At 46.9% G+C, this 27957-nt stretch overlaps 1 protein-coding gene across 4 annotated transcripts in view; it reads right to left on the reverse strand.

Moving 5' to 3' along the window:
• DDHD1 (DDHD domain containing 1) overlaps nt 1-27957 on the reverse strand; it is a 243404-nt gene that overhangs the window by 51471 nt on the left and 163976 nt on the right. For all 4 annotated transcript variants that reach the window (XM_030214713.1, XM_030214712.1, XM_030214710.1 and 1 more), the window contains one exon: nt 12485-12560. In XM_030214713.1, coding sequence (XP_030070573.1) covers nt 12485-12560 — 76 coding nt within the window. The remainder of the gene's footprint in view (nt 1-12484; nt 12561-27957) is intronic.

A 27957-nucleotide genomic window follows, 5' to 3' on the forward strand; every position in this document is an offset into this window, starting at 1 on the left:
AGGGTGTCATCATTAGGTTGAATATGGTTGGTGAGAGGGGGATCCCTGTGGAACTCCGCATTCAGGTGTCCATGTAGCTGATGTGGTCGAATTTGATGTCACTTGATATGAGCGTGAGGTTAGGAACCCCTTGAACCAATTGAGAACGTTGCCTCCGATTCCGAAGTATTCGAGGATGTGTAATAAAATTCCATGGTCAACCATGTCAAATGCGCTTGACATGTCGAATTGTAACAGTAGAATATTATTGCTGTTTGCTATCAGTTGTTTGAGTTTGGTCATGAGCGTGACTAGTACGGTTTCAGTGCTGTGATTGGAGCGAAATCCTGATTGGGAGTCGTGTAAAATTGAAAACATGTCTAGATAATCCGTGAGTTGATTGGTTACCAAGCCTTCTGTTATTTTGGTAATTAAGGGAAAGCGAATGCTACATACCTGTAGAAGGTATTCTCCGAGGACAGCAGGCTGATTGTTCTCACTGATGGTGACGTCCACGGCAGCCCCTCCAATCGGAATCTTCACTAGCAAAGTCCTTTGCTAGCCCTCGTGCGCATGCGCGGCCGTCTTCCCGCCCGAAACCGGCTCGAGCCGGCCAGTCCAGTATGTAGCAAGACAAACTCTTAAGGGAAGACACAACTCCAAAGGGGAGGCGGGCGGGTTTGTGAGAACAATCAGCCTGCTGTCCTCGGAGAATACCTTCTACAGGTATGTAGCATTCGCTTTCTCCGAGGACAAGCAGGCTGCTTGTTCTCACTGATGGGGTATCCCTAGCCCCCAGGCTCACTCAAAACAACAACCATGGTCAATTGGGCCTCGCAACGGCGAGGACATAACAGAAATTGACCTAAAAAAATTTACCAACTAACTGAGAGTGTAGCCTGGAACAGAACAAACAGGGCCCTCGGGGGGTGGAGTTGGATCCTAAAGCCCAAACAGGTTCTGAAGAACTGACTGCCCGAACCGACTGTCGCGTCGGGTATCCTGCTGCAGGCAGTAATGGGATGTGAATGTGTGGACAGAAGCCCACGTCGCAGCTTTGCAAATTTCTTCAATGGAGGCTGACTTCAAGTGGGCTACCGACGCAGCCATGGCTCTAACATTATGAGCCGTGACATGACCCTCAAGAGCCAGCCCCGCCTGGGCGTAAGTGAAGGAAATGCAATCTGCTAGCCAATTGGATATGGTGCGTTTCCCTACAGCCACTCCCCTCCTATTGGGATCAAAAGAAACAAACAATTGGGCGGACTGTCTGTGGGGCTGTGTCCGCTCCAGGTAGAAGGCCAATGCTCTCTTGCAGTCCAATGTGTGCAGCTGACGTTCAGCAGGGCAGGAATGAGGACGGGGAAAGAATGTTGGCAAGACAATTGACTGGTCAGATGGAACTCCGACACAACCTTTGGCAAGAACTTAGGGTGAGTGCGGAGGACTACTCTGTTATGATGAAATTTGGTGTAAGGGGCCTGGGCTACCAGGGCCTGAAGCTCACTGACTCTACGAGCTGAAGTAACTGCCACCAAGAAAATGACCTTCCAGGTCAAGTACTTCAGATGGCAGGAATTCAGTGGCTCAAAAGGAGGTTTCATCAGCTGGGTGAGAACGACATTGAGATCCCATGACACTGTGGGAGGCTTGACAGGGGGCTTTGACAAAAGCAAACCTCTCATAAAGCGAACAACTAAAGGCTGTCCTGAGATCGGCTTACCTTCCACATGGTAATGGTATGCACTGATTGCACTAAGGTGAACTCTTACAGAGTTGGTCTTGAGACCAGACTCAGACAAGTGCAGAAGGTATTCAAGCAGGGTCTGTGTAGGACAAGAGCGAGGATCTAGGGCCTTGCTGTCACACCAGACGGCAAACCTCCTCCAATGAAAGAAGTAACTTCTCTTAGTGGAGTCTTTCCTGGAAGCAAGCAAGATGCGGGAGACACCCTCTGGCAGACCCAAAGAGGCAAAGTCTACGCCCTCAACATCCAGGCCGTGAGAGCCAGGGACCGGAGGTTGGGATGCAGAAGAGCCCCTTCGTCCTGCGTGATGAGGGTCGGAAAACACTCCAATCTCCACGGTTCTTCGGAGGATAACTCCAGAAGAAGAGGGAACCAGATCTGACGCGGCCAAAAAGGAGCAATCAGGATCATGGTGCCTCGGTCTTGCTTGAGTTTCAACAAAGTCTTCCCCACCAGAGGAATGGGAGGATAAGCATACAGCAGGCCCTCCCCCCAATCGAGGAGGAAGGCATCCGATGCCAGTCTGCCGGTGGCCTGAAGCCTGGAACAGAACTGAGGGACTTTGTGGTTTGCTCGAGATGCGAAGAGATCCACCAAGGGGGTGCCCCACGCTTGGAAGATCTGGCGCACCACTCGGGAGTTGAGCGACCACTCGTGAGGTTGCATAATCCTGCTCAACCTGTCGGCCAGACTGTTGTTTACGCCTGCCAGATATGTGGCTTGGAGCACCATGCCGTTCCGGCGAGCCCAGGTCCACATGCTGACGGCTTCCTGACACAGGGGGCGAGATCCGGTGCCCCCCTGCTTGTTTACATAATACATGGCAACCTGGTTGTCTGTCTGAATTGAATAATTTGGTGGGACAGCCGATCTCTGAAAGCCTTCAGAGCGTTCCAGATCGCTCGTAACTCCAGAAGATTGATCTGTAGATCGCGTTCCTGGAGGGACCAGCTTCCTTGAGTGTGGAGCCCATCGACATGAGCTCCCCATCCCAGGAGAGACGCATCCGTGGTCAGCACTTTTTGTGGCTGAGGAATTTGGAAGGGACGTCCCAGAGTCAAATTGGTCCAAATCGTCCACCAATACAGGGATTCGAGAAAACTCGTGGACAGGTGGATCACGTCCTCTAGACCCCCAGCGGCCTGATACCACTGGGAGGCTAGGGTCCATTGAGCAGATCTCATGTGAAGGCGGGCCATGGGAGTCACATGAACTGTGGAGGCCATGTGGCCCAGCAATCTCAACATCTGCCGAGCTGTGATCTGCTGGGACGCTCGCACCCGGGAGACGAGGGACAACAAGTTGTTGGCTCTCGTCTCTGGGAGATAGGCGCGAGCCGTCCGAGAATCCAGCAGAGCTCCTATGAATTCGAGGTTCTGCACTGGAAGAAGATGGGACTTTGGGAAATTTATCACAAACCCCAGTAGCTCCAGAAGGCGAATAGTCATCTGCATGGACTGCAGGGCTCCTGCCTCGGACGTGCTCTTTACCAGCCAATCGTCGAGATATGGGAACACGTGTACTCCCAGCCTGCGAAGTGCCGCTGCTACCAGAGCTAGGCACTTTGTGAACACCCTGGGCGCAGAGGCGAGCCCAAAGGGTAGCACACAGTACTGGAAGTGGCGTGTGCCCAACTGAAATCGCAGATACTGTCTGTGAGCTGGCAGTATCGGGATATGTGTGTAGGCATCCTTCAAGTCCAGAGAGCATAGCCAATCGTTTTGCTGAATCATGGGGAGAAGGGTGCCCAGGGAAAGCATCCTGAACTTTTCTTTTACGAGATATTTGTTCAGGGCCCTTAGGTCTAGGATGGGACGCATCCCCCCTGTTTTCTTTTCCACAAGGAAGTACCTGGAATAGAATCCCAGCCCTTCTTGCCCGGATGGCACGGGCTCGACCGCATTGGCGCTGAGAAGGGCGGAGAGTTCCTCTGCAAGTACCCTCTTGTGTTGGAAGCTGTAAGACTGAGCTCCCGGTGGACAATTTGGAGGTTTTGAGGTCAAATTGAGGGTGTACCCCTGCCGGACTATTTGCAGAACCCACTGATCGGAGGTTATGAGAGGCCACCTTTGGTGAAAAGCTTTCAACCTCCCTCCGACTGGCAGGTCGCCCGGCACGGACACTTGGGTGTCGGCTATGCTCTGCTGGAGCCAGTCAAAAGCTCGCCCCTTGCTTTTGCTGGGGAGCCGCGGGGCCTTGCTGAGTCGCACGCTGCTGACGAGAGCGAGCGCGCTGGGGCTTAGCCTGGGCCGCAGGCTGTCGGGAAGGAGGATTGTACCTACGCTTGCCAGAAGAGTAGGGAACAGTCTTCCTTCCCCCGAAAAAATCGTCTACCTGTAGAGGTAGAAGCTGAAGGCTGCCGGCGGGCGAATTTGTCGAATGCGGTGTCCCGCTGGTGGAGAGACTCTACCACCTGTTCGACTTTTTCGCCAAAAATGTTGTCCGCATGGCAAGGCGAGTCCGCAATCCGCTGCTGGATTCTATTCTCCAGGTCGGCGGCACGCAGCCATGAAAGCCTGCGCATCACCACACCTTGAGCAGCGGCCCTGGACGCAACATCAAAAGTGTCATAAACTCCTTTGGCCAGGAATTTTCTGCACGCCTTCAGCTGCCTGACCACCTCCTGAAAAGGCTTGGCTTGCTCAGGGGGAAGAGCATCAACCAAGCCCGCCAACTGCCGCACATTGTTCCGCATGTGTATGCTCGTGTAGAGCTGGTAAGACTGGATCTTGGACACGAGCATAGAGGAATGGTAGGCCTTCCTCCCAAAGGAGTCTAAGGTTCTAGCGTCCTTGCCCGGGGGCGCCGAAGCATGTTCCCTAGAACTCTTAGCCTTCTTTAGGGCCAAATCCACAACTCCAGAGTCGTGAGGCAACTGAGTGCGCATCAGCTCTGGGTCCCCATGGATCCGGTACTGGGACTCGATCTTCTTGGGAATGTGGGGATTAGTTAAGGGTTTCGTCCAGTTCGCAAGCAATGTCTTTTTTAGGACATGGTGCAAGGGAACGGTGGACGCTTCCTTAGGTGGAGAAGGATAGTCCAGGAGCTCAAACATTTCAGCCCTGGGCTCGTCCTCCACAACCACCGGGAAGGGGATGGCCGTAGACATCTCCCGGACAAAGGAAGCAAAAGACAGACTCTCGGGAGGAGAAAGCTGTCTTTCAGGAGAGGGAGTGGGATCAGAAGGAAGACCCTCAGACTCCTCGTCAGAGAAATATCTAGGATCTTCCTCTTCCTCCCACGAGGCCTCACCCTCGGTGTCAGACACAAGTTCACGAACCTGTGTCTGCAACCTCGCCCTGCTCGACTCAGTGGAGCCACGTCCACGATGGGGGCGTCGAGAGGTAGACTCCCTCGCCCGCATCGGCGAAGCTCCCTCCGCCGACGTAGTCGGGGAGCCTTCCTGGGAGGTGGCCGCTGCCGGCACCGCACGCGGTACCGACGTCGGGGACCTCAACCTGGGCGATGGGCCAGCCGGCGCCACGCTCGACGGTACCGGAGGCGCAAGCACCGCCGGTACCGGAGGGGTAGGGCGCAACAGCTCTCCCAGAATCTCTGGGAGAACGGCCCGGAGGCTCTCGTTTAGAGCGGCTGCAGAGAAAGGCTGTGAGGTCGATGCAGGCGTCGACGTCAGGACCTGTTCCGGGCGAGGAGGCTGTTCCGGGCTGTCCAGAGTGGAGCGCATCGACACCTCTTGGACAGAGGGTGAGCGGTCCTCTCGGTGCCGATGCCTGCTGGGTGCCGAATCCCTCGGCGACCCAGAGCTCTCGGTGCCGACACGGGGAGGAGACCGGTGTCGATGCTTCTTTGACTTCTTCCGAAGCATGTCACCGGAGCTCCCCGGCACCGACGAGGAGGACGTAGAATCCATCCGTCGCTTCCTCGGGGCCGAGGCCGAAGAAGGTCGGTCTCGGGGGGGCTGTACCGCAGGAGCCCTCAGGGTGGGAGGAGACCCACTCGAAGGCTCACCGCCACCAGCAGGGGAATGGACAGCCCTCACCTGCACTCCTGACGATGCACCACCGTCCGACGACATCAGCAGACGAGGTCCCGGTACCACCGGCGTCGATGCAGCTATCCGATGTCTCGGCGCCGATGCAGAGGCCCGATGCCTCGATGCACTCGATGCAAGGGCGGCCGAGGAAGATGGTCTGGACGCTGACGACATCGATGCACTCGAAGATCCCGGTGCCGATGCCGACGAAGAGCCCGAGAACAAAACGTTCCACTGGGCTAGTCTCGCTACCTGAGTCCGCCTTTGAAGCAGGGAACACAGACTGCAGTTCTGAGGGCGGTGCTCGGCCCCCAGACACTGAAGACACGACGAGTGTCGATCAGTGAGCGAGATAACCCGGGCGCACTGGGTGCACTTCTTGAAGCCGCTGGAAGGCTTCGATGTCATGGGCGGAAAAATCACGCCGGCGAAATCAAAGTCCGAAATGACGGAAAAAGAGCACCAAAAACTTTAGAGGGAGAAAATCTCGACCGAGGCCGAAAAGAGGCCTACCCCGACGACGAAAGAAAACTTATCGGGGCCAAAAGCTGGAAATACGGGGAGGATTGAAACGGAACCCGGTGGAGGGGTTCCGGAGCACTTCCCGAGTAGAAGAAAAGCTTTTCCGAAGAAAAAACACGTTCAACAATATGGACGCGCGAGGTCGACTCTCCGGGGCTCGACACGGCGAAAAATACGACCGTACCGAGTGCGGACAAAAGAAGACTGGCCGGCTCGAGCCGGTTTCGGGCGGGAAGACGGCCGCGCATGCGCGGTGCGCGCGGGCGCGCGAGGGCTAGCAAAGGACTTTGCTAGTGAAGATTCCGATTGGAGGGGCTGCCGTGGACGTCACCATCAGTGAGAACAAGCAGCCTGCTTGTCCTCGGAGAATAGATGCTACTGGTCTATAGTTCGTTAGTTCATTAGCATTTTTCTTTGCATCTTTGGGTATGGGGGTGAGTAAAATATTACCTTTTTCCCTTGGGAAGAGTCCATTTTGTAGCATAAAGTTCACGTGGTTTGTTAGGTCCATTATAAATTGTTGAGGGGCCAACTTCATGAGGTTGTTTCAAAGTGAATGGGCTGTGTCAGCATTAATGTGTGGCTTAGTAAACAGGGGAGTAAGTTTGTACCTGAGGCAATGAAGGGTAAAGTGACTTGTCCAAGGTCACAACTTATACAACTATTTATTTTGAAATTTGTTTATTGATGGAGGTCACAGAATCAATCAGTTGCTTACACATTGCAATATCATTTCTATATCTCTTCCCGTGCCTGTTTCATGTTCACTCACTCAAGGCCTGAGATATATCTTATCTACACTCTCCGCTGCCTAACACAATGTGAACTGTTCTAGGTCTACAATTACCACCCCAACCTTACCTCCAATATTATTATCTCATAACTTCAAACGACCCCACCCCCCTTCCCTCCCCACTTAATCCCCAGCTATCCTAATCCCTCCCTCCTCTTCCCCCCCACTTTTAATCCCAAAATCAGTCTAATCAAACATGTCTTTCCGGTCACATATTGAGAATACGACCTCTACCCCAGGGGGTATTGCCTGCCAAAACGGAGTCCATATTCGATAAAATCCTTTCTCCGTGTATCTCGAATCTTGCTTGTGGTCCACCACTCTTCTCTCGAATCTCATATAGTCTATCATATAACTGTGCCATTGCTGAAGAGTAGGTGCTTTATTTGTAATCCACTCCATGAGAATTAGTTTTTTAGCTATCATCATTGCTCTGCAGGTGAAGCCCGTGAATCCAGCCGGGATAGGTCTTATCAATATTGTATGTCCGAACAGCATTACTGGGCCACACTTCCAGGTCGCACTCCACATTGTTGATGTGCTTTTTGCTATAATCTTCCAAAATTGCTGTATGGCTGGGCATGCCCAAAACATGTGTCCCAGGCGCGCTCCCTCAGCTTTGCATTTGGGGCAAGCCCCATCTGGTGATATCCCCATGTGGAACGCTCTGCGTGGCGAGATATTTTTTTTATTTTTGTTACATTTGTACCCCACGCTTTCCCACTCATGGCAGGCTCAATGCGGCAGGCAATGGAGGGTTAAGTGACTTGCCCAGAGTCACAAGGAGCTGCCTGTGCAGGGAATCGAACTCAGTTCCTCAGTTCCCCAGGACCAAAGTCCACCACCCTAACCACTAGGCCACTCCTCCACTCTATTGAATCTCAATACAAATTTGTATTCCATTTCACAATAAGTAATCATCTTTGATGACCTCTGGATCAACAAAATGTATTCCCTTAGTAGGTGTGGTGTCACCTGTATATCCAATTCTGTGCTCCGCTTTTGAGCTAAGGTTTGAAAATCCAGATCTGCGACTGTATCTCTCAAATGTCTATGGTGCATTGTTAGCGTAACCTTATTGTGTGATTGTAGCGAATAAGCCGATGAAAGTTCCTCCTGCACGTCTTCTGTTAAGCATTCCCATGGCAGACTGCGCATATAATGTCTTAGTTACAAATAATGGATGTAATCTGCAGGCTTAAGTGAGAACTGGGTTTTTAGTTCTTCAAACGTATTTATTTGCCCCTCGTCTGTCAAAGCCTGAAGTAGGTATATGAGGCCGTTTCTCTGCCATCTGCGAAAGGTTGGATATATTGTTCCGGGCGGAAATTGGGGATTATCACAAATTGCTATGAAAGGGGTAACTTTCCCAGAAAATTGGTGATGTCGGCAAGTCCACTGCCACACAGCTCTGGCCGTAGTAAGGATATGCGATCTTTTCAAAACTTTGTGAATTCTGCCTCCTCCAGTGTGCAATAAGCAACTAAAATGGGTTCCCTGCATCTCCATCTGTGTGGCCGTGAAATCAGATGTAGTTCTATACCAGTCTGAGATGTGTCGCATTCCACTAGCCACTGTAAGAAATCTGATGCTTAAGAGGCCCATCCCTCCAAATTCTCGAGATATCTGTAAAATTGAAAGTAGTATGTGTGCTTTTCACCCTCTCCAGAGAAAACGCTGCAAGTATTTGTGAAGTGTTTTTTCATCTTCATGTCTGAGATAGTGATAAAGTCTGGAATATGTACAGCAACTTTGGCACTATCATCATATTATATAGCGCGATACGGCCTGCAAGGGACAAGGGGTAGGTCTCCCACATCCGCAGTTTGGTGCATGTTATCTCTAGCAGGGGAGCAACATTCACGGAGTAGAGTGTGGTTAGGTCCTGTGGTATTTGGGTTCCTAGATATTTAATCTTGTCGCCCACCCAGGCTATAGGAATATCTCTAGCCTCAGCGTGGGTTTTATCTGGGTATATTTCCAAAGCTAGAGATTTACGCATACTTAGGGTAAACCCGGAGAGCTGCCCAAACTCCTGTAACAATTTAATTACTTGGTCTAGAAAGCTGTACGGCTGTGCTGTGATAATCATAAAGTCATCAGCGAAGGCTAGAACTTTGACCGTGTCCCCTCCCACTCGTATTTCTGGTATTCCCTTTGCTTGTTTTATTACTCTCAATAATGGTTCTAGGGACAGTATAAATAAAGCTGGTGATAGAGGGGCACCCTTGTCTGGTTCCCTGCGCTATTTCGCGCGGTTGGGCTTGCGTATAAGGCCTCTATTGCCCTATAGAACCTGCCTCCAAATCCCATATATCTCAAGACTGCAAACATGTATTCCCACCCCACTTGGTCGAAGGCTTTCTCGGCATCTAATGAATATAGTGAAGCTGGGGTCTCTGTGAGCTGACTAGTTGTCATGGCTAGTAGTAATCTTCGAACGTTCTTTGCTGCTAACAGGTAGGCTTTGTTAAGGCTAGAAAAGCAGCAAAAAACTTATACAACTAAAGCTGCACACACAGACATACGCAGCTACAGCCTCAATCTCAGAGCAATGTATATAGATTCATTCAGAGCTCTATAGAGAAGATGGGTTACTGGAGAGGCAATGAAACTTGTTCATCAGTCCCATCGTAGTTCTCTCAATCTTAGAAAACACATTGTTTCTCTCTGACATGGTGTCTTTTTTTACCCAGCTTAATCTATGCTGCCTACAATTTTAACTTCATAAATTTATTAAGAAGGGGCCCCTTTTATGCAGATAGATTTACTCTGCTAAACTCAATTTAACTGGGGAAATTTTCAGAATATTAACCTATATATGTCTATTGCGGCTGGCTGTTACTCATGCACTGCCAGGTGGCTACAGTAAAATTATGTCTTACCTGATAATTTTCTTTCCTTTAGTCACAGCAGATGAATCCAGAACTGGTGGGTTATATCCGTCTACCAGCAAGTGGAGATAGAGACAGTCAAACTGAAGGCAGCGATACCAGATGGTCAGCTCCTCCATCAGTTAGTATGTCACATCCGAAAGTAGTAGTAAAGAACAACAGAACTGAAAACCTTCCTCACAACAGAAAGTCGTAACTTGGCAACCAAAAACAGAATCCAGGTTGCAAAAAAACTTAAGAAACAGAGCTTCCTATTTGTGGAGTCCTCCCTCTTCCGAATCTCGAGTGAGACACCATCTGCACCTGAAGAAGAGCCAAGGATGGCCAGGCGCCATTGGAATGAAATAAAACGAGCAGCAAAACAGAACACACAGCAGTCAAAAATGGGAGGGATCCTGCATCTGCTGCAAATAAAGGAAAGAAAATTATCAGGTAAGACATAATTTTACCTTTTTTAATGCCAGCAGCAGATGAATCCAGGAACTGGTGGGATGTACCAAAGCACTCCCTATGCAGGGTGGGAAGCCGCCACCCCTAGGGACAGCACCGTGGCTCTATCTGCACTGGCACATCCACTCTGTAGTGCTTCTTTTAAAGGGAGAACCGATGTTTCCACCCAAGAGGTCACCTGATCTCTGGTGAAGTGCACTGCAAACCAGCCGGTGGGGCTCGACTGTCCAAAATGTAGGCTGACACGATGGCTTCCTTAAACCAGCGAGCAATAGTCGCCTTAGAGACTGTATCACCCCTGCGAGACCCAGAGAGCAGCACAAAAAGATGATCTGAGCATTGAAAATCATTAGACATCTTCAAGTAGTGGAAGAGAACCCTCTGGATGTCCAACAAGCGAAAAATCACAAAGTCCGCAGGAAAATCCTCCAGTCAAAACGAGGGAAGAAAAAGTGACAGATTTATATGAAAGGTAAAAATGACCTTCGGCAAAAAGGACAGGATTGTACCAATGGAGACGCCCGCCTCTGAAAACAGAAGAAATTGATACCAACACGACAAAGCCTGAATTTCTGAGATTCAGTGAGCCGACCCAATGGCCAGCAAAAATACCATTTCCAGTGTTGGATCCTTCTTCGACACCCCGTGCAATGGTTCAAACTGCGTCCTCTGAAGAACTTGAAGCAAAAGGTTCAGCCGCCACACCAGGCAAAGCTGACGAAGAGGAGGGCGTAGGTGTAAGACCCCCCTCCCCAAAGAAAACAAACCATATTCCGGTTAGCCACCAGAGAAGTCCCAGCTGCGTGTCCTCCAATGCACCAGAAATCAGAGAAGGAAGTTCCTCTCTACAAAAGACATGCATCACCGAAGGGTCATCTGGTTCCTCCTGGAGGAGTTCACCCTCAACGTCCTCCAGCCCGCGTGCCGCCAACAAACCCTTAGAAGCAGCCATTGAAGAGGGTGCAGAGGTCACAGTACTAGGGACCACACCTCCGAGGAAGAGACCATCAACCTCTGCTTAAGGACTGTATCTTCCCCCGGGAAGCAGGACAGCTGATTCAGGTCTTCAAAGGGGCCCTCTGAGGTCACCGAACTGGAGCTGGAAGGGACTTGGGCAGGGTACATTTTAAATATAACCTAGGTGCATAAGCACAAACTCTGTAGAAAAACTCTCCTGAGTCTCCAGCCTCCGCAGCCCCCACCACTCCAGCACAGACCCCGAAGGCTTCTCAACCACCCCCTCTAGGGTAGCCACTTCGGGAAGCTGAAGCAGAATGGCTGCTCGCTCGACATCCCCAGAAAGCAGGACAGGGAGTCGACAATATGGCATGTGCACCGTGGGAAACGCTTCTACCACTGAAAGTCACCATTCCCCCGCAAGTTTCAGTGCACCCTGTGCTGCAGAAACCAGCAACCGAATGCCAACTACCACAATGGACGCGTTTAGCAGACTCTGCTGCCATTTCCCGCCGACCTGGGAGAAAGAAGAAAGCAGTAGGTGTCAACAAAAGAGTAGCTTGGTGCACTGAAACAGCGGGGCCTCCCAGCAAGATCAGCAACTCCGTGCCCTAGTGTCTGTTTAAATTGTTTTTTTTAAACCAGTACAGGCTTCCCCCCCTCCCCCCAAAAAAACTGCGAAAAAGGAAACCTCAGCCACAGCCAGCCAAGCAAGGCACTGGGAGAAAAGGGATAGCAGGGTCAGTCAGGGACCCGAAATTCAGATATGCCCACAAAGAAAGCACCCTCTGCTAACCACCCTGTCTCAACTGGCTACACTGCCACTGGGAAAACCCCCAGTAATGTCGAATCCAGGAGCTTGAGGAGAAGTTGTCCACCACCAGCTGGAGATAAGAGATAAACTGACTGATGTAGGGGCTGACTGTCTGGTACATTGCCTTCAGTTTAACTATCTCCACCTGCTGGTAGATGGATATAACCCACCAGTTCCTGGATTCATCTGCTGCTGACGTTAAGGAACTGGTGGGCTATATCCATCTACCAGCAGGTAGGTAGTAACCATTTAAAAGATTAGCAAAGTGAAACAAAAAATGTACATTAAAAAATGTTTAACTTTTCAGTATTGAGGCAATTTTAAATTCACATACCTTAAACCTTAAGGTGGGTATTTTTGATAGCGTTGATTCCTTCAATCCTTCTAACTGTTGTTCTAATGTTTTTAACCTAGGGCAAACAATTATGCCATTATGTAAAACAATTCTATCAATTCTCTTTTATAACACTCTATGTATAGAATGGAAGAAAAAAAGCAATGAAGTCAAACAAAATTTATGTATGTAGATATAGAATTATATGTATAGAATGGAAGAAAAAAAAGCAATGAAGTCAAACAAAATTTATGCATGTAGATATAGAATTATGGCCCAGTGTGCAGGGATTTACGTCACATTTTCATTGGTGTAAATGGAGGTGAATAGCTTTAGGCGCTGGGATTATCAACTAAGAGTATTCTATATACTGTGCCTGAATCTAGGTGCTACTTATAGAATACGCTTAGGCGAAAATGTTTACCACGCAGATTTTTTAGGAGCCTTATACAGAATCTGGCCCATAGTGTATGATACAAGACAACAATATAAGAGCCATGTTAGACTTTGAAGAATATATCACTTTATCCAAAATAATCAGGTGGTCATAAAAAGTACATAGTTTATCTAGTTTAATGAAAAGGCCATTCTTTTACTTGAACTTCTGTCATCCTATCAGCTAGTGTACTAAGGTATTAGCTTTTATCCTTATAATTGTATTTTTTATTTTGTGTTTTAGTTTTCCTTTGCTCTCTGTGTCATACTCAGCCTGATCCTGAAGACCTGCCCCTGCTTCCCCATTGGAGGTGACATCAATTAACAGTATTTTTAAAAATTACCAGTTCATATGTTCAGCAATGCTCTGTCATACTCAACCTGATCCCGAAGACCCACACTGCATCCCTCCAGGAGCGACAATTGGTAAAAAAAAAAAAAAAAAAATTACCTGCAGCATTTGCACTGTGGTGGCACACTGAAAGAGCAAGATGTGCTCCTTGGGCGCCAGAAGTAAGATGAGCAATAATGTCTCAGATGTGTAAAGATCAGTTTTGTCTTTTTAAAGTTAGCTTAGCAAGGTTTAAAAAAAAAAAAAAAGATAATCTACTACATTTCTTTGAAGGGGAATTCAACATGTGGATCAAGGTGAGCCGGTTGATAATGTGTATCTGGATTTTCAAAAGGAATCTTCATGAAAGTACCTCATGAAAGACTCCTGAGGAAATTACCTCCTATCCCATGATTTTATAATGTCCTACTGAGGATTAAAAACTGGTTAAAAGATAGAAAAGAGTAGGGTTAAATGGTCAGTATTCTCAATGGAGAAGAATAGATAGTGAAATTCCTCAGAGGTCTGTGCTGGGACCACTGCTTTTTAACATTTATAAATGATCTAGAAATGGGAATAACTAGTGAGGTAATTAAATTTGCTGTTGACACAAAGTTATTCAAAGTTGTTAAATCGCAAGAGGATTGAGAAAAACTGCAAAAGGACCTTACGAGACTGGGCATCCAAATGGCAGATAACCTTTAATGGGACCAAGTGCAAAGTGAAGCATGTGGGAAAGAGGAACCCAAACAATAGCTATGTGATGCAAGGTTCCACATTAGGAGTCACCCAGTAGCGTAGCTAGGGTAGTTGACACCCGGGGCCGTCATTTTTTTAACACCCCTCTCCCCCCCCCCCCCCTATAGAGACTATAAAATACTATAATTTACGCGCGCACTGAGAAAATATTGGCACAACCATTTTCAGCAGTTCTAGGGCTCCTGTTCATATCCATGCTTGCCACTTACGCTAATGTTTTACAAAGACAAGTCTGCTCGATATGTGTGAATAAGGACTGTATCTGGCCAATATTTAGCCAGCAATGGTCAGGGTTTTTTAAAATGCTGACAGTCACCGGCTAGATTAGCTTCAGATATTCAGTGCCAGGCCATGTCCGGGCACTGGCACTGAATATCGGGGGCTAATTTGCTTGATGCTGGCTACTGGGACTTATGCGGGTCCTGGCCGATATTGAGCTGGGGCCAATATAAGACATGTGGGTGCCAGCTGAATATTGGCTGGCAGCTATTAGATTGTAAGCTCTTTGAGCAGGGACTGTCTTTCTTCTATGTTTGTGCAGCGCTGCGTACGCCTTGTAGCGCTATAGAAATGCTAAATAGTAGTAGTAGTAGTAAGAAGAAACAGCCTCGTTGACAGACGTGGATGGTGCCACAGTAGAGAGGAGGTTTGAAACATGGGAGGATAGAGATGAAGGGTCAATATCGTGAAGATTCCTAGATAAATTAGATAAGATAGGATGGGACTGGGAGGGAGGAGATTTAAGTGTGAAAGTTATAAGATGGTGATCAGAGAGGGGAAGATCAGAGGCAAGGAAACTAGAGGGTGAACAGTTGGAGGAGAAGATGAGATCAAGACAGTGACCATTTTGATGAGTGGGGGAGGTGAAGCATAGTTGGAGATTAAAGGAGAATGTTAAAGCGAGTAACTTGGAAATATAAGAGCTAGAAGGATCATTAGCAGGAATATTAAAGTCACCAAGGATGAGAGAGGGGGAGGAAGGATCATGGAAGAAGGCAAGCCAGGCATCAAAGTCACTGAGAAAGGATGAAAGGGACTTATCAGGGGGACTATAAATGACTGCTATTCGAAGAGGCAGAGGAAAGAAAAGGCGGATAGAGTGGACTTCAAAGGAGGAAAAACAGTGAGATTGAGGTGGAAGAAGGGGTTGAAATCTGGAGGAGGGAGAGAGAAGTAATCCAACACCAGCCCCGCGGCCAGCAGGGCGAGGAGTATGTGAAAAAAAGATAACCGCCATGGCAGAGGGCTGCGACTGAAGCAGAGTCATCAGGGCAGAGCCAGGTTTCTGTTATGGCGAGCAGATGGAGGTGACGTGAGATAAAGAGGTCCTGGATATAGGGGAGTTTGTCACAGATAGAGCGGGCATTCCATAGGGCGCAAGAGAAGGGCAGAGAAGAGGAGGGGAGTAGAGGAATAGAGATGAGGTTAGAGAGGTCGCGGTGAGATCTATAGAGTTGGGATAATAGTTGGTGAGGAGGACCAGGATTGGGATTGATGTCACCGGCTGAGAGTAAGAGAAGGAGTAAAAGAGAGCGGAGGAGAGTAGGAGAGGTGTGGCCACGAAGGCGAGAGGTATTTAGGTGGAATGGGGAAGGCAAAATGGAGGGAAGAAAGAGACGGAGATTAAAAGCCAAGAGGGAGGAAGAGGGTAGGAGAGAAGGTGAGGTGATGAAGTCGATGGATGGACAGTGAGTTCCTATAGCAGAGAGAGGTAGGGGGTGAGGGAAAAGATTAGGAAGGGACAGGGCTATGAAGAGAATGTGAAACAGAAAATGTCCCCTAGTACTCTGCAAAATATAAAGACAGCAGATGTAAATTTGAAAAAACTATTATCAATCACCACTTTACAAATTAACAAATAGAAATAAAACAAATACAGAAAATAAAATAATACCATTTTATTGGACTAATAAATACATTTAGCTTCCTGAGGCCAAAATCTCCTTCCTCAGGTCAATTCAGTATAGTGCTGTTACAGTATCCTATCCTGACCTGAGGAAGGGGGTTTTGTTCTCTGAAAGTTAAGTCAAAATGTATTAAAATTAGTCCAATAAAAAGATTACCTTATTTACATGTTCTATTTATAAACATTTATTAACACAACTACAATACTATATCCTAAAGCAAAATAATAAAAATATATATTTACAGTTTGTCTCTGGTTTCTGCTTTCCTCATCTTCTTTTCACTGTCTTCCTTCCATCCAGTATCTGCCTTCGCTCTCTCTCTGCCATCCAGTGTCTAACCTCTCTAATGTCCCTTCCACCCACTGTCTGCTCTCTCTCTCTGCCCCTTCCATCTACTGTCTGCCCTCTCTCTCCCTTCCATCCACATCTGCCCTCTATTTCTGCCCCTTCCATCCACCATTTGCCCCAGTCTGCCCTCTTTCTCTCTCCCCCTTCCACCCACCTTCTGCCCTTTAGTACATAAGTACATAAGTACATAAGTAGTGCCATACTGGGAAAGACCAAAGGTCCATCTAGCCCAGCATCCTGTCACCGACAGTGGCCAATCCAGGTCAAGGGCACCTGGCACGCTCCCCAAACGTAAAAACATTCCAGACAAGTTGTACCTAAAAATGAGGAATTTTTCCAGTCCATTTAATAGCGGTCTATGGACTTTCTCTCTGCCCCTTCAATCCATCTGCCCTCCCTCTCCCATCCATCTAGGGTCTGCCCTCCCTCACGCTCCCCCCTTCCATCCAGGGTCTGTCCCCACCCTCCCCAATCCCCTTCTCCCCTCTGGGCACCCATCTGGGCTCCCCCACCCTTCCCAATCCCCTTCTTCCCTCTGGGCACCCTCCCCAATCTCCTTCTCCCATCTGAGTCCCCCCTCCCACCCGACCCGACACACCTACCACCTCCGTTCTCCTGCTCCCACCCTGTCCTGCCTTTAAAAAAACATTTTGAAGCGCCGGAGTGGCAGGCAGCGCCTCGTGTCTGCCCTGCTAGTAAAAATCTCCTTGACGTCGTTCGGGCCTTCCCACATTGAGTCCCACCCGCCCTCGCGGTAATAGGAAATTACCTCAGAGGAGGGCGGGACTCAATGTGGGAAGGCCTGAACGACGTCGAGGAGATTTTTACTAGCAGGGCAGACGCGAGGTGCTGCCTGCCACTCCAGCGCTTTGAAAATTTTTTTTTAAAGGCAGGAAAGGATGGGAACAGCGGGAGCGGAGCACCGCCCCACCCGCTGACACCCGGGGCGGACCGCCCCACCGCCCCGCCCTTGCAACGCCACTGGAGTCAGCACCCAGGAAAAGGATCTAGGTGTCATCGTTGACGATACGTTGAAACCCTTTGCTCAATGTGTGGCGGCGGCCAAGAAAGCAAATAGAATGTTAGGAATTATTAAGAAAGGAATGGAAAACAAAAATGAGAATGCTATGCCTTTGTATTATTCCATGATATAACTGCACCTCGAATACTGTGTGCAATTTTGTTCACCATATTTCAAAAAAAGCGGAATTAGAAAAGGTACCAAGAAGGGTGACAAAAATGATAAAGGGGATTGGATGAATTCCCTATGAGGAAAGAAAAAAAGTGGCTAGGACTCTTCAGCTTGGAGAAGACATGGCTGAGGAGAGGTAAGACAGAGGTCTATAAAATACTGACTTGAGTGGAACGGGTACACATGAATCGCTTGTTTACACTTTCCAAAAATACTAGGACTAGAGGACAAGCAGTGAAGTAATACATTTAAAACAAACTGGAGAAAATATTTCTTCACTCAGTGTGTAACTAAACTCTGGAATTTGTTGCCAGAGAATGGTTTGGCTAATTTCCTAAACGTCTATAAGCCATTATTCACATGGACTTGGGAAAATCCACTGCTTATTTCTAGGATAAGCAGCATAAAATCAGTTTTACTGTTTTGGAATCTTGCTAGATACTTGTGACCTAGATTGGCCACTGTTGGAAACAGAGTACTGGGCTTGAAGGACCTTTGGTCTGTCCAAGTATGGCAATGCAGTATTGTTTTTGCTTTTTTTTCTTGGACGATACTACTCTGTGGCTAGTGTTGATTGGCTGCCACTACACTTCTAGAGTCCACAACAAGTATCGTCTCTTGAACAGGACTCTTATTTCTTGTAAACAACTCCTGTTAAGTAACTCTGTAAAAATTATACCTATCATTCCATCTTTGGCACTGAATTTAGCATTACTGAATGTGAGAGCTATTACAAACAAAAGCCATTTAGTCTTGGATGTCATTTCAAAAAGAAAAATTTGATATTTTTGCAATTGCACAAATGTGGTTGAGGGAATGGGAGCACGTGCATTTGGTGGAAATATGTCCAGACAGTTACTCATACCTTTTTCAACAGAATGCATCAGAGAGGAGGAGGATTAGCTATACTTTTTATATCTAGTTTTCAGGTACAAGAGGCTCTGCTTGAGTCATCTTGTATTTCTAGTCTGTAAAATTTCAGGCTATCCACCCATCTATTTATTACTTATATGTTGTCCTCTAACTCCACACCACAGAATTGGGAATTATTTTTTAATTCTTGATCAGCTAAATACCCTAGATTGTGTGTTCAGAGTGATTTCAACGTACATTTTTAGTAGAGAGGTGTGGTAGCTGTGTAATGTACATTTTTGAAGCCCCTAGTTCTACAAACTATAAGGAATTTTCCACTTTCATACATGGCTTGGGATTTCAGCAACATGTTTCAGGTCCATCGCACCTGAGGAGAAACTAGATCTTACCTGCTAATTTTTTTTCCTTTAGTGGCTCCAGACCATTCCTCATAAGTGGATATATGCCATCCTACCAGCAGATGGGGACACTGAGAACTAAGAGTTGGTTCAATATATATAGTCCTCTGCAGACCCAAGCTCCCTCAGCATTTACTACTGGCAAAGCTAAGATGGAAAGACCAAATGCCAAACAAGGAACAGCCGCCCTCTGACCACCACCACAGGGGAGAAAGGAACAACCAAGACAACTAATAAGGCCTGCCAGCCACAGAACAGCCCTGAATCACCAAACTGACAGGTGACTTCAGACTGTAGAATGGTCTCCAGACCTTGTGCATCGCTTCATTATTGCAAAAATTGGTTTGTTTCTGTCTTTGTTTTTTGTTTTGCTTTTTTAAATTTGTGATCATGCTCTTCCTAAAAGTATTTGATCCTCTGAGGCTCAAGCCCCCAATGACCGTGGAAGCCAACAAGCATACTGAACAGGATGGATTGGGAATGGTCTGGAGTGACTAAAGGAAAGAAAATTAGCAGTAAGATCTAATTTCTCCTTCCTCAGCATCTGCTCCAGACCATTTCCCATGAGTGGGACATACCAAAGAAGTACTCAACAAGAGTGGGACACAGACAACACCATGGACAAAACAGACTCCCCAAAAGCTGCTTCCCAGCTGGTAGGAACATCCAGGTGGTAATGTTTCAAAAAAGAATGCATCGATGACCACATTGCCACTTTCCATATTTCTGCAATGGGAACCAAAGAATGCTCAACCCACGAATCCAACTGTGCTCTCATGGAATTCGCCTGCAACACTGGAGGCACTGGCCTGCTGGCGAGCAGATAAGCCAAAGTAAATGGCCTCCTTAAGTCAGCGAGCAGCAGTAGCCTTTGATGCAGCATTACTCCACTGCAGGCCTGCAAAGGTGACAAATAGATGATCCGTGTTATGAAACTCCTTTGTTCTGTGCAAATAGCAACAAACAGCCATGCAGACATCCAAACGAGAAAGGACCTCCCCTGAATCCTGATGGTGGAATACAGGTATAGAGACGGACTGGTTCACATGGAACAGAGACATGAACTTAGAAAGGAAGGAACCAGGTACCGAACCACACACTCCTCCAAGAAGAGCAGAAAGGACTCCCTGCAGAAAAGAGCCTGGAACTCCGAAATTCTCTGAGCTACTTTTAAGAGCAAGGTACTTCAATGTTGCGGACTGCAAAGGTTCAAAGGGCACTCGCACCAGGGCAGACAACACCAAGTTCATATCCCAAGGAGGGACCACAGACCGGGACGCAAGCACTTGACGCCCTGGAGGAACCAGGTCATGTCTGGATGAAAAGAAAGGGACTTCCCAAGAAGAGGACTCAAAAGCCCCCCAAAAAACGTCAGAGCCACAACATGCAGTAACCCCTTTGCAAACCATCCTGCAAAACCTGGAAAATATCCAGAATAGAAGAGCACACCCTCAGCCAGCACACCAATCCTCAAAAATACACCACGCCCAAACATACATCAGAGAGGTGGACTGGCACGGCGACCTCAACAAGGTGGAAATGACAGCAGTAGAGTATCCCTTCTTCAAGAGACACTTCTTCCAAGAGCCAAGCCATAAGCGAGAACCGAGCCACGTCAGGCATGATGACTGGACCCTGAAGGAGAAGGATCCAGAGGAAACCGGAGATGCTCCTCAACCATCAGTTGAATGAGATCACCATACCACAGACATAGAGGACAATCCAGCGCTACCAAGATGACTGCCCCATTGTGCAACAATCCTCTGAATCATATGACGGATTAAGGGCCATGGAGGGAAGACACAGAAGGCCCTTGCATGGCCACTGCTGAGAAAGGGGAAAGGGAAATGGGACTTGATATACCACCTCTCTGTGGTTTTTGAAACTATATTCAAAGTGGTCTACATAGCATATACAGGTACTTATTTGCATGGGATAAACACAAAGGAATCCTGTTTAGAAGAAATGGTTCTGCTGAATCTTAGCGGAGATTGGGTGGCGACGCCAGTAATTGGGAAACAAAATGGGAGCTGGGCAGACTTCTACGGTCTATGCCCTGATTGTGACTAAATAGATAGGGATGGGCTGGAGAGTACGTTTTAAGGGGCTTCGACGTTAGCTTCAGAACTTAGTACAAAAACAGTGCTGGGCAGACTTCTACGGTCTGTGCCCTGAGAAAGGCAAGGACAAATCAAACTCGGGTATACAAATAAAGTATCACATACCATGTAAATGAGTTTATCTTGTTGGGCAGACTGGATGGACCATACAGGTCTTTATCTGCTGTCATTTACTATGAACCAACAAATCTGATCGGCTGCACATCAAGCAATAAGCTTGATGTAGGAGCAGGACAAATTCTGTGGAGAAAGCAGGCAACCTGAAGACATCCAACCTGATGAGGTGAGGGGAGGGCTCCCCGGCCGCAGACCGCCTCAACCTATATGTCTCCAAACTCTTCAGACTCTCTGGAGGCATTCACAGAATCAGAGGTCCCTGGAGTGGCCTCTGTCTCCATCCCAAGCTGCAACTCTGAAGGACCAGCACCTGATGATCCTGCACCTTCTGGGGCTTCCCTCGCTGAGAACTCTTCGTACACGTGGCACAAGCAGGAAGCAGCTGACAGCATGTTGTGCACCTGACAGGCTGCACAGCGGCGTGCTTTTCCGACCATTGAGGCCATGTGGGCAAAGGTGGGAAAAATCATGAAACCTCCCCTCCACTGAAGTGCAACCGTGAGCGGGAACCGAGCCAGAGAGGATCAGACTGTGCTTGTTTTTTTTTCTTTTTGGAGATGGAAATAGATAGCAGTTAATCTGTTCCTTCCCTGGGACACCTCTCTAGGAACAAGGGGAGGGGGCTCAGGCACATCACGACTGTCAGGTTCTCAGGTTCAGAGCCTGTGGGGCCGGGCTCTGGAGCAAACGTGAGCCCTTTGTCTGCTGACGAGGAGCGACAGCAGCAGGCAAAACCCACCAACCAACGCTGGGCAAGCACACCGGCAGGGACTGCAGGCACCGCCCAGCGAGCCGGAACACATGGACTGGAATCCCCCGGACTGGAGGACACAGGACTGGAACACACCGGACTGGAACACCCTGGACTGGTCCATACAGCTTCACCTGCACAGCCACTGCCCCCCAAGGGTTGAGCCCCTGGGTTCGAGTGGCCGGCAGGACTTACTGGATGACACCGGATGACACAGGGACCAGGACTAGAAACAGAAGTACTCCTAAATCCTAAACTGACCTAAGTGCTCCCAAGCCCTAAACCAACAGAAGTGTTCCTCACAGTAAACTAACAAAAGGACTTCCTAAGCCCTATGCTAACAGGAGTGCCTCAAGGCACTGACCTAACAGAAGTGCTTCTCACAGCACCAAAAGGAAAAGTAGGGGAGCCACAAGGAAGAACAGGGAAGCTAAACACATAAGCTAATAAAGGTGCTTCCAAAGCACCAGACCCAACCGTGCTTCTAAAGCACCAAACACAGCAGAGCTTCCAAAGCCCTAGACACAGAAGTGCTTCTAAAGCACCAATAGGGAAAGGCAAGGGGAGCTACAAGGGAAAAGCAAGGAAACTAAACACATAAGCCAAAAGTACTTCCAAAGCACCAGACCCAACTGTGCTTCTAAAGCACCAAACACAGCAGAGCTTCCAAAGCCCTAGACACAGAAGTGCTTCTAAAGCACCAAGAGGGAAAAGCAGGGGAACCACAAGGGAAAAGCAGGAAAGAAACACACAGTCACAAGTGCACACTGCACTAACACAAACCTGGACCTAAAGCAAGTAGCAAAAGCAAACGTTGCAAAGGCCCCGAAGGGAAGAACACCACTTCCTTATCAAGGTCCTGCCTGATGATGTCACCACTACAAGACACAGGCAGGCAGCATACTGAAACAGAGCTAGAGCTAACTCAGGCTTAACCCCCACAGCTGTTGTATAGCAGAGCAATTAGAGCCACGCTGGAAGCAACCAGCACACAGAGGCAGCTAGCTCAGGTAACACACACAGCTGCAGTATAGTAAAGCAATTAGACTCATGCTGGGAGCAGCCAGCCCACAGACACAGAGCCAGCTCTAGCAACACAGACAGAAGAAACAGAAGCTGACCACCAGAATAAGGTAAGTCTGGGAGAGGTCATGGCCACAATCGTAACAGCGACCAGCCAGTCGGGGAGGGGCGTAACAGAGAGGAAGTGTGAACCCCAGGGGCTAGAGAGTTCCAAAAAGAGCCCCACTCAGACAGGCAGCCAAAAACAATGCACAGAAGCTGTCCACAGAGCCAAAGCATGCACTGCTGTTCTTTGTTTTTGTATTATGTTTTTTGTTGAAGTGAGACAAAAAAGAAAGCTCTGAAGCAAAAACTCAGGAACAGCTTCAAAATCTGTTCCCAGCAAGACTAGAAACTATTAAAATCTCTCTTTCCCCCCCTTAAATCAAAGAAAAAGAATCACCTAGAGCCAGATGCACTAACTACACGTTAAAGCCCTTCCCTTACCGACCCCCCCGTTGCTGCTTACCGATTTGGAAAACAACGGGGATGCATGAAGGAAATCTCATGCAAATGACTGCTCGCTGTTAGCACATTTGCATGCGATTTCCTTCCAGCCAGTTGGTCAGTTGAGCATGCGCAGAGAAACATACATTAAGCATGGCTGCTCTGCACATACTACAGACGGCTTCATACATGCAGACAAGCTGCGTGTATAATAGCCGTCTACAGCCTTTGATCCTGCCTGCCTCCTGCCTCGAAGTGCCTGCCTGCTAGCCAATCGTAGTGCACTTAGCTGACACTGGTGTCAGCTAAACATGCTGTGAATGGATGAGAGAGACCAGCTGGAACGGCTGGAGCAGGGAGCTCTGGGGGTGACTGGTTCCAAGCTGCAGTGATTTTGCAACCCTCCGGCAATAGCGCTGTGACCATTTTAATAGATTACATGTCCCATGTGGATCCTCAGCCACAGTGCCGCAACCCTCCGCATCTTACTTTGGGAGAAAAGAAACACCAGAAATCAGATAGAGGAGGGTCACGGTGGCTGCCGGTTTGCTTCTTGTTCATGGGCACTTTGCTGAATTTTCAGGCATTAACGAGAGCTCCAGACCTCACATTAAGATTTCAGCGCTGAAGGTAGGGTTTGCTTCTGTGCATCGCCTTTCTAGCATATTTGTGTAGTAATTAGCTCATTATAATAGCTTTGCATTCCATTTTCATTAGCTACTACCATGATAGGAGAGAGCCCTTTTGTGCATGTCATGTTTTACTCCTTGCTCTCTAAACCGGCTAGAACTAGTTTAAAAACCACATTGCTGGCTCGTTAGGTTTAGTGCATCTGGCCCCTAGTTTGCAGAGGCACCTACCTACCATCTGCTGAGGAGACTGAGAAATACTGAGGTAACTTGGCTCTGCACAGGACTATATATAACTCTGTGAATTCTTAGTCTCCCCATATACCTGCTCGAGGGGAATGGTCTGGATCAAATGCTGAGGAAAGGGACATTTACTTGATTTGATATTCACTTTACATTCATTAAAGGCAAATGTATCTGCAAAAAATGTAAGACAAATTTCATGGTCAGATCATTCTTTAATTTATATTCAAGGGTCATTTCCCTCCAATGTGCCATCAGTATGTCACTTCTAAATCGTCCCATGCCTTACAGAATATATCCACTACCGAGTTTTTATCAGATTGTCAGTTTCCAATTCTCAGCTTTATCTCTTTTCTGATGAAGCAGAACAATGGGACTGTTTTAAGGAAGACTTTGGATTCCCATACACCATTATATTAGAAAGCAGGGGAAAAAAAGTTTATTTTTATTAAAACGTCAGACCAGCAGAGCAGAAAAACAATGGAGAAAATAAAAGTCAGTCTGCAAAAAGGAAATTAATGGAATCTAATAATTTTTATTTAAAAAAGCAAGCAAAAAAAAATTATTACTTTGAACAGATTTAAAATAATTGCCCTTCAAAAACTTTACTTGCTTTAACAAAAGAACTTGGTGGACTTTCAAATCCCCAAACTTCACAATATCAGCGGAACAGTTAGCTGCTTTTTTTCAAGATAAGGTTAACCATTTACAGAATTCTTTTGCATCATTGCCAAAATCAATTCTATATAAAGAGGGCCTTGAAATAACGGATGACTCCAGTAGTCATCAGGGATGTTTGTCACATTTTAATCTTTTGCATTTTATAAGATTTTGACAAATTGTTTCTATCCATATAACTTCATCCGTATTTAATCCCGTTCCTTCACATTATCTGGCTCAGAAATTACAGAAAATTTCTTTATTTAGTTGACATGATAAATTCTGGTCTCCAGACAGGGATTTTTGAGCTTTCTGGGGGGGGGAAACCCCCCCCAGTAATAAGACCCTGGATCCTGTTCTGCCGGAGAATTATTGCCCAGTATCTAACTTACCTTTTAAACAAGAAAAAAAAAAAAAGTAGTTTCAGAACAATTCTCCTGCATTCACAACAATCTGGGTTTCATGAGCTCCACAGCACAGAGATGACTTTAGTATCCTTAGTCAGTGATAGTCGAGAACTAGACCAAGGTATTATTGCAATTGTTGACTCTATAGATTTATCACCAGTCTTTGATCTACTTAATCATCAGCACCTGCTTGACCATCTGAAAAATATTGGACTTTCTTGGATGGTTCTACAGTGGTTTCAGTCATTTTTGTTGGAAAGATTTCTCTTTGTATCACACTCTTCTCGATCATCTCAAACTCGTGACTTGTTCTGTGGGGTTCCTCAAAGTTCCTTGTTGTCTCCTCTATTTAACTTAGTTCTCAGTCTACTAGCTCTGTTGGCTCAGGAATTGGGGGTGTATGCTCATTTCTATGCAGATGATATCCTGCTAGTCTATTCTGTAAATCACATTAGGGCAGATCTTCAGACTTTAAACTCTATCCTTATCCTTCTTGACCTATCTGCTGCTTTCAACACTGTTGACCATACTATACTTCTGGATACGCTGTCCTCACTTGGATTCCAGGGCCCTGTTCTTTCCTGGTTCTCCTCTTACCTCTCACTTCGTTCTTTCAGTGTTCACTCTAGTGGATCCTCTTCAACTTCCATCCCGCTTTCTATTGGTGTGCCTCAGGGTTCTGTCTTTGGACCCCTCCTTTTCTCCATCTATACCTCTTCCCTTGGTACCCTGATTTCATCCCATGGCTTTCAATACCATCTTTACGCTGATGACTCTCAGATCTACATCTCCACCCCTGAAATCTCAACCTCGATTCAGGACAAAATCTCAGCCTGCTTGTCCGACATTGCTGCTTGGATGTCTCAACACCATCTAAAGCTCAACATGTCCAAAACTGAACTTCTCGTTTTCCCCCCTAAACCCACCTCCCCTCTTCCCCCTTTCTCTGTTAATGGCTCTCACATCCTCCCTGTCTCCTCGGCTCGTAACCTTGGAGTCATCTTTGATTCCTCTCTCTCCTTCTCTGCGCATATTCAACAGATCGCCAAAACCGGTTGTTTCTTTATCTACAATATTAGCAAAATTCGCCCCCTCCTTTCGGAATACGCTGCCAGAACCCTTATCCACACCCTTGTCACCTCTCACTTGGACTATTGCAATTTACTTCTCACTGGTCTTCCGCTCAGCCATCTCTCTCCTCTCCAATCTGTCTAAAATTCTGCGGCACGACTTATTTTCCGCCAGAATCGTTATAGCCACACTAGCCCACTCCTCAAATCACTTCACTGGCTCCCTGTCCGTTTCCGCATTCAGTTTAAACTTCTTGTACTGACCTTTAAATGCATCCACTCTGCAGCCCCCCATTACCTCTCCACTCTCATCTCTCCCCGTGAACTCCGCTCATTGGACAAATCTCTCTTGTCGTCCCCCTTCTCCTCCACTGCTAAGTCCAGGCTTCGCTCCTTTTCTCTCGCGGCACCTTATGCCTGGAATAGACTTCCTGGACCTATACGTCTAGCTCCATCTATACCTGTTTTCAAATCTATGTTGAAAACCCACCTTTTCACTGCTGCTTTTTAGCTCCCGTTACTTCCCTCACCCGTAACTGTCTTGTCTGTCTGTATTATTTAGATTGTAAGCTCTTTTGAGCAGGGACTGTCTCTTTGTATCAGGTGTTCAGCGCTGCGTGCATCTGGTAGCGCTATACAAATGCTAATAATAATAATAATAAACAACTGCATGGATAAACTGTTCAACTAGCTGAATGAACATCATTTGAAATTAAATCCATTGCAATCAAAGGCCTTATACGTAGGCAATTTTTCATCAGTTCTGACCGTTATACTTCGAATTCTTGGTCAAGATTTGATGTTTCCACTCTAAAAGTATTAGATGTCATTATGATACCCATTTAACCCTTGAGTCAAATATCTCTTCAATATCTCATAGCTGTTTTGGGGCATTACGATTAATCAGATCTTTTAGATCTATGCATATAATAAACTATGCCAATTCTTTCTAATGGCCTACCTTAGTATATGATTAAAAGGCTTCAATCCATACAAAATCTAGCTATCAGGATCGTTACAGGAGCCAAGAGCTTTGATAGGATCTCTCGTCTCCTGAAAGAAGCACACTGGCTACCCTGTAAATTTCAAATGCAATTTCAACTATTGGTTTTGGCTTATAATTTTATTTTTATTCTGGTCACCCTCAGTACTTAGCGAATCTACTCATACCATATTGCCCCATTAGATCACTAAAATCACAAAACCAAAATCATTTAGTTTTACCCTCTTTAGCAAGAGCTAGGTTAGTAAAATGCAGATTCACGTGTGGAATCTATTTGGCCCCAGCCCTTTGGAATTCACTTCTAGCTGATCTTCATTTTGAAACAAAGTTATTAAAATTTTAAAAGGAGACACTATTTTAGCTTTTTAGGTTGATGGACAAAATAAATCTCTTTCCAGTCATCTTTTGGAAATTTTACCCTCTTTTTTCATTTTAGTTTTGGTTTAATTTTATTTTATTGGGTAGGTTATATTTTAACTTTGCTGAACCAGAATTGTAAACCATTTTGTTAGATATGTTAGATTGTTACTTCCTCATTAGAGTCTTTTTTTTTTTTAAATTAATGTAAACAGCTTTGAATCCTTGTTGGAATAACAGTATAGAAAACTCTGATAGTATAGTATAGTATCAAAATAAATAATTTATAACCTGCAGGATTTCAGGGGGCAGCTGAGAAAATAAATGGGTCACAGTACTGCCATACTAGCAAAAAAATTCAAAC

Source organism: Microcaecilia unicolor, chromosome 9 (genome assembly GCF_901765095.1).
Source record: "Microcaecilia unicolor chromosome 9, aMicUni1.1, whole genome shotgun sequence".
Taxonomy (NCBI): Eukaryota; Metazoa; Chordata; class Amphibia; order Gymnophiona; family Siphonopidae; genus Microcaecilia; species Microcaecilia unicolor.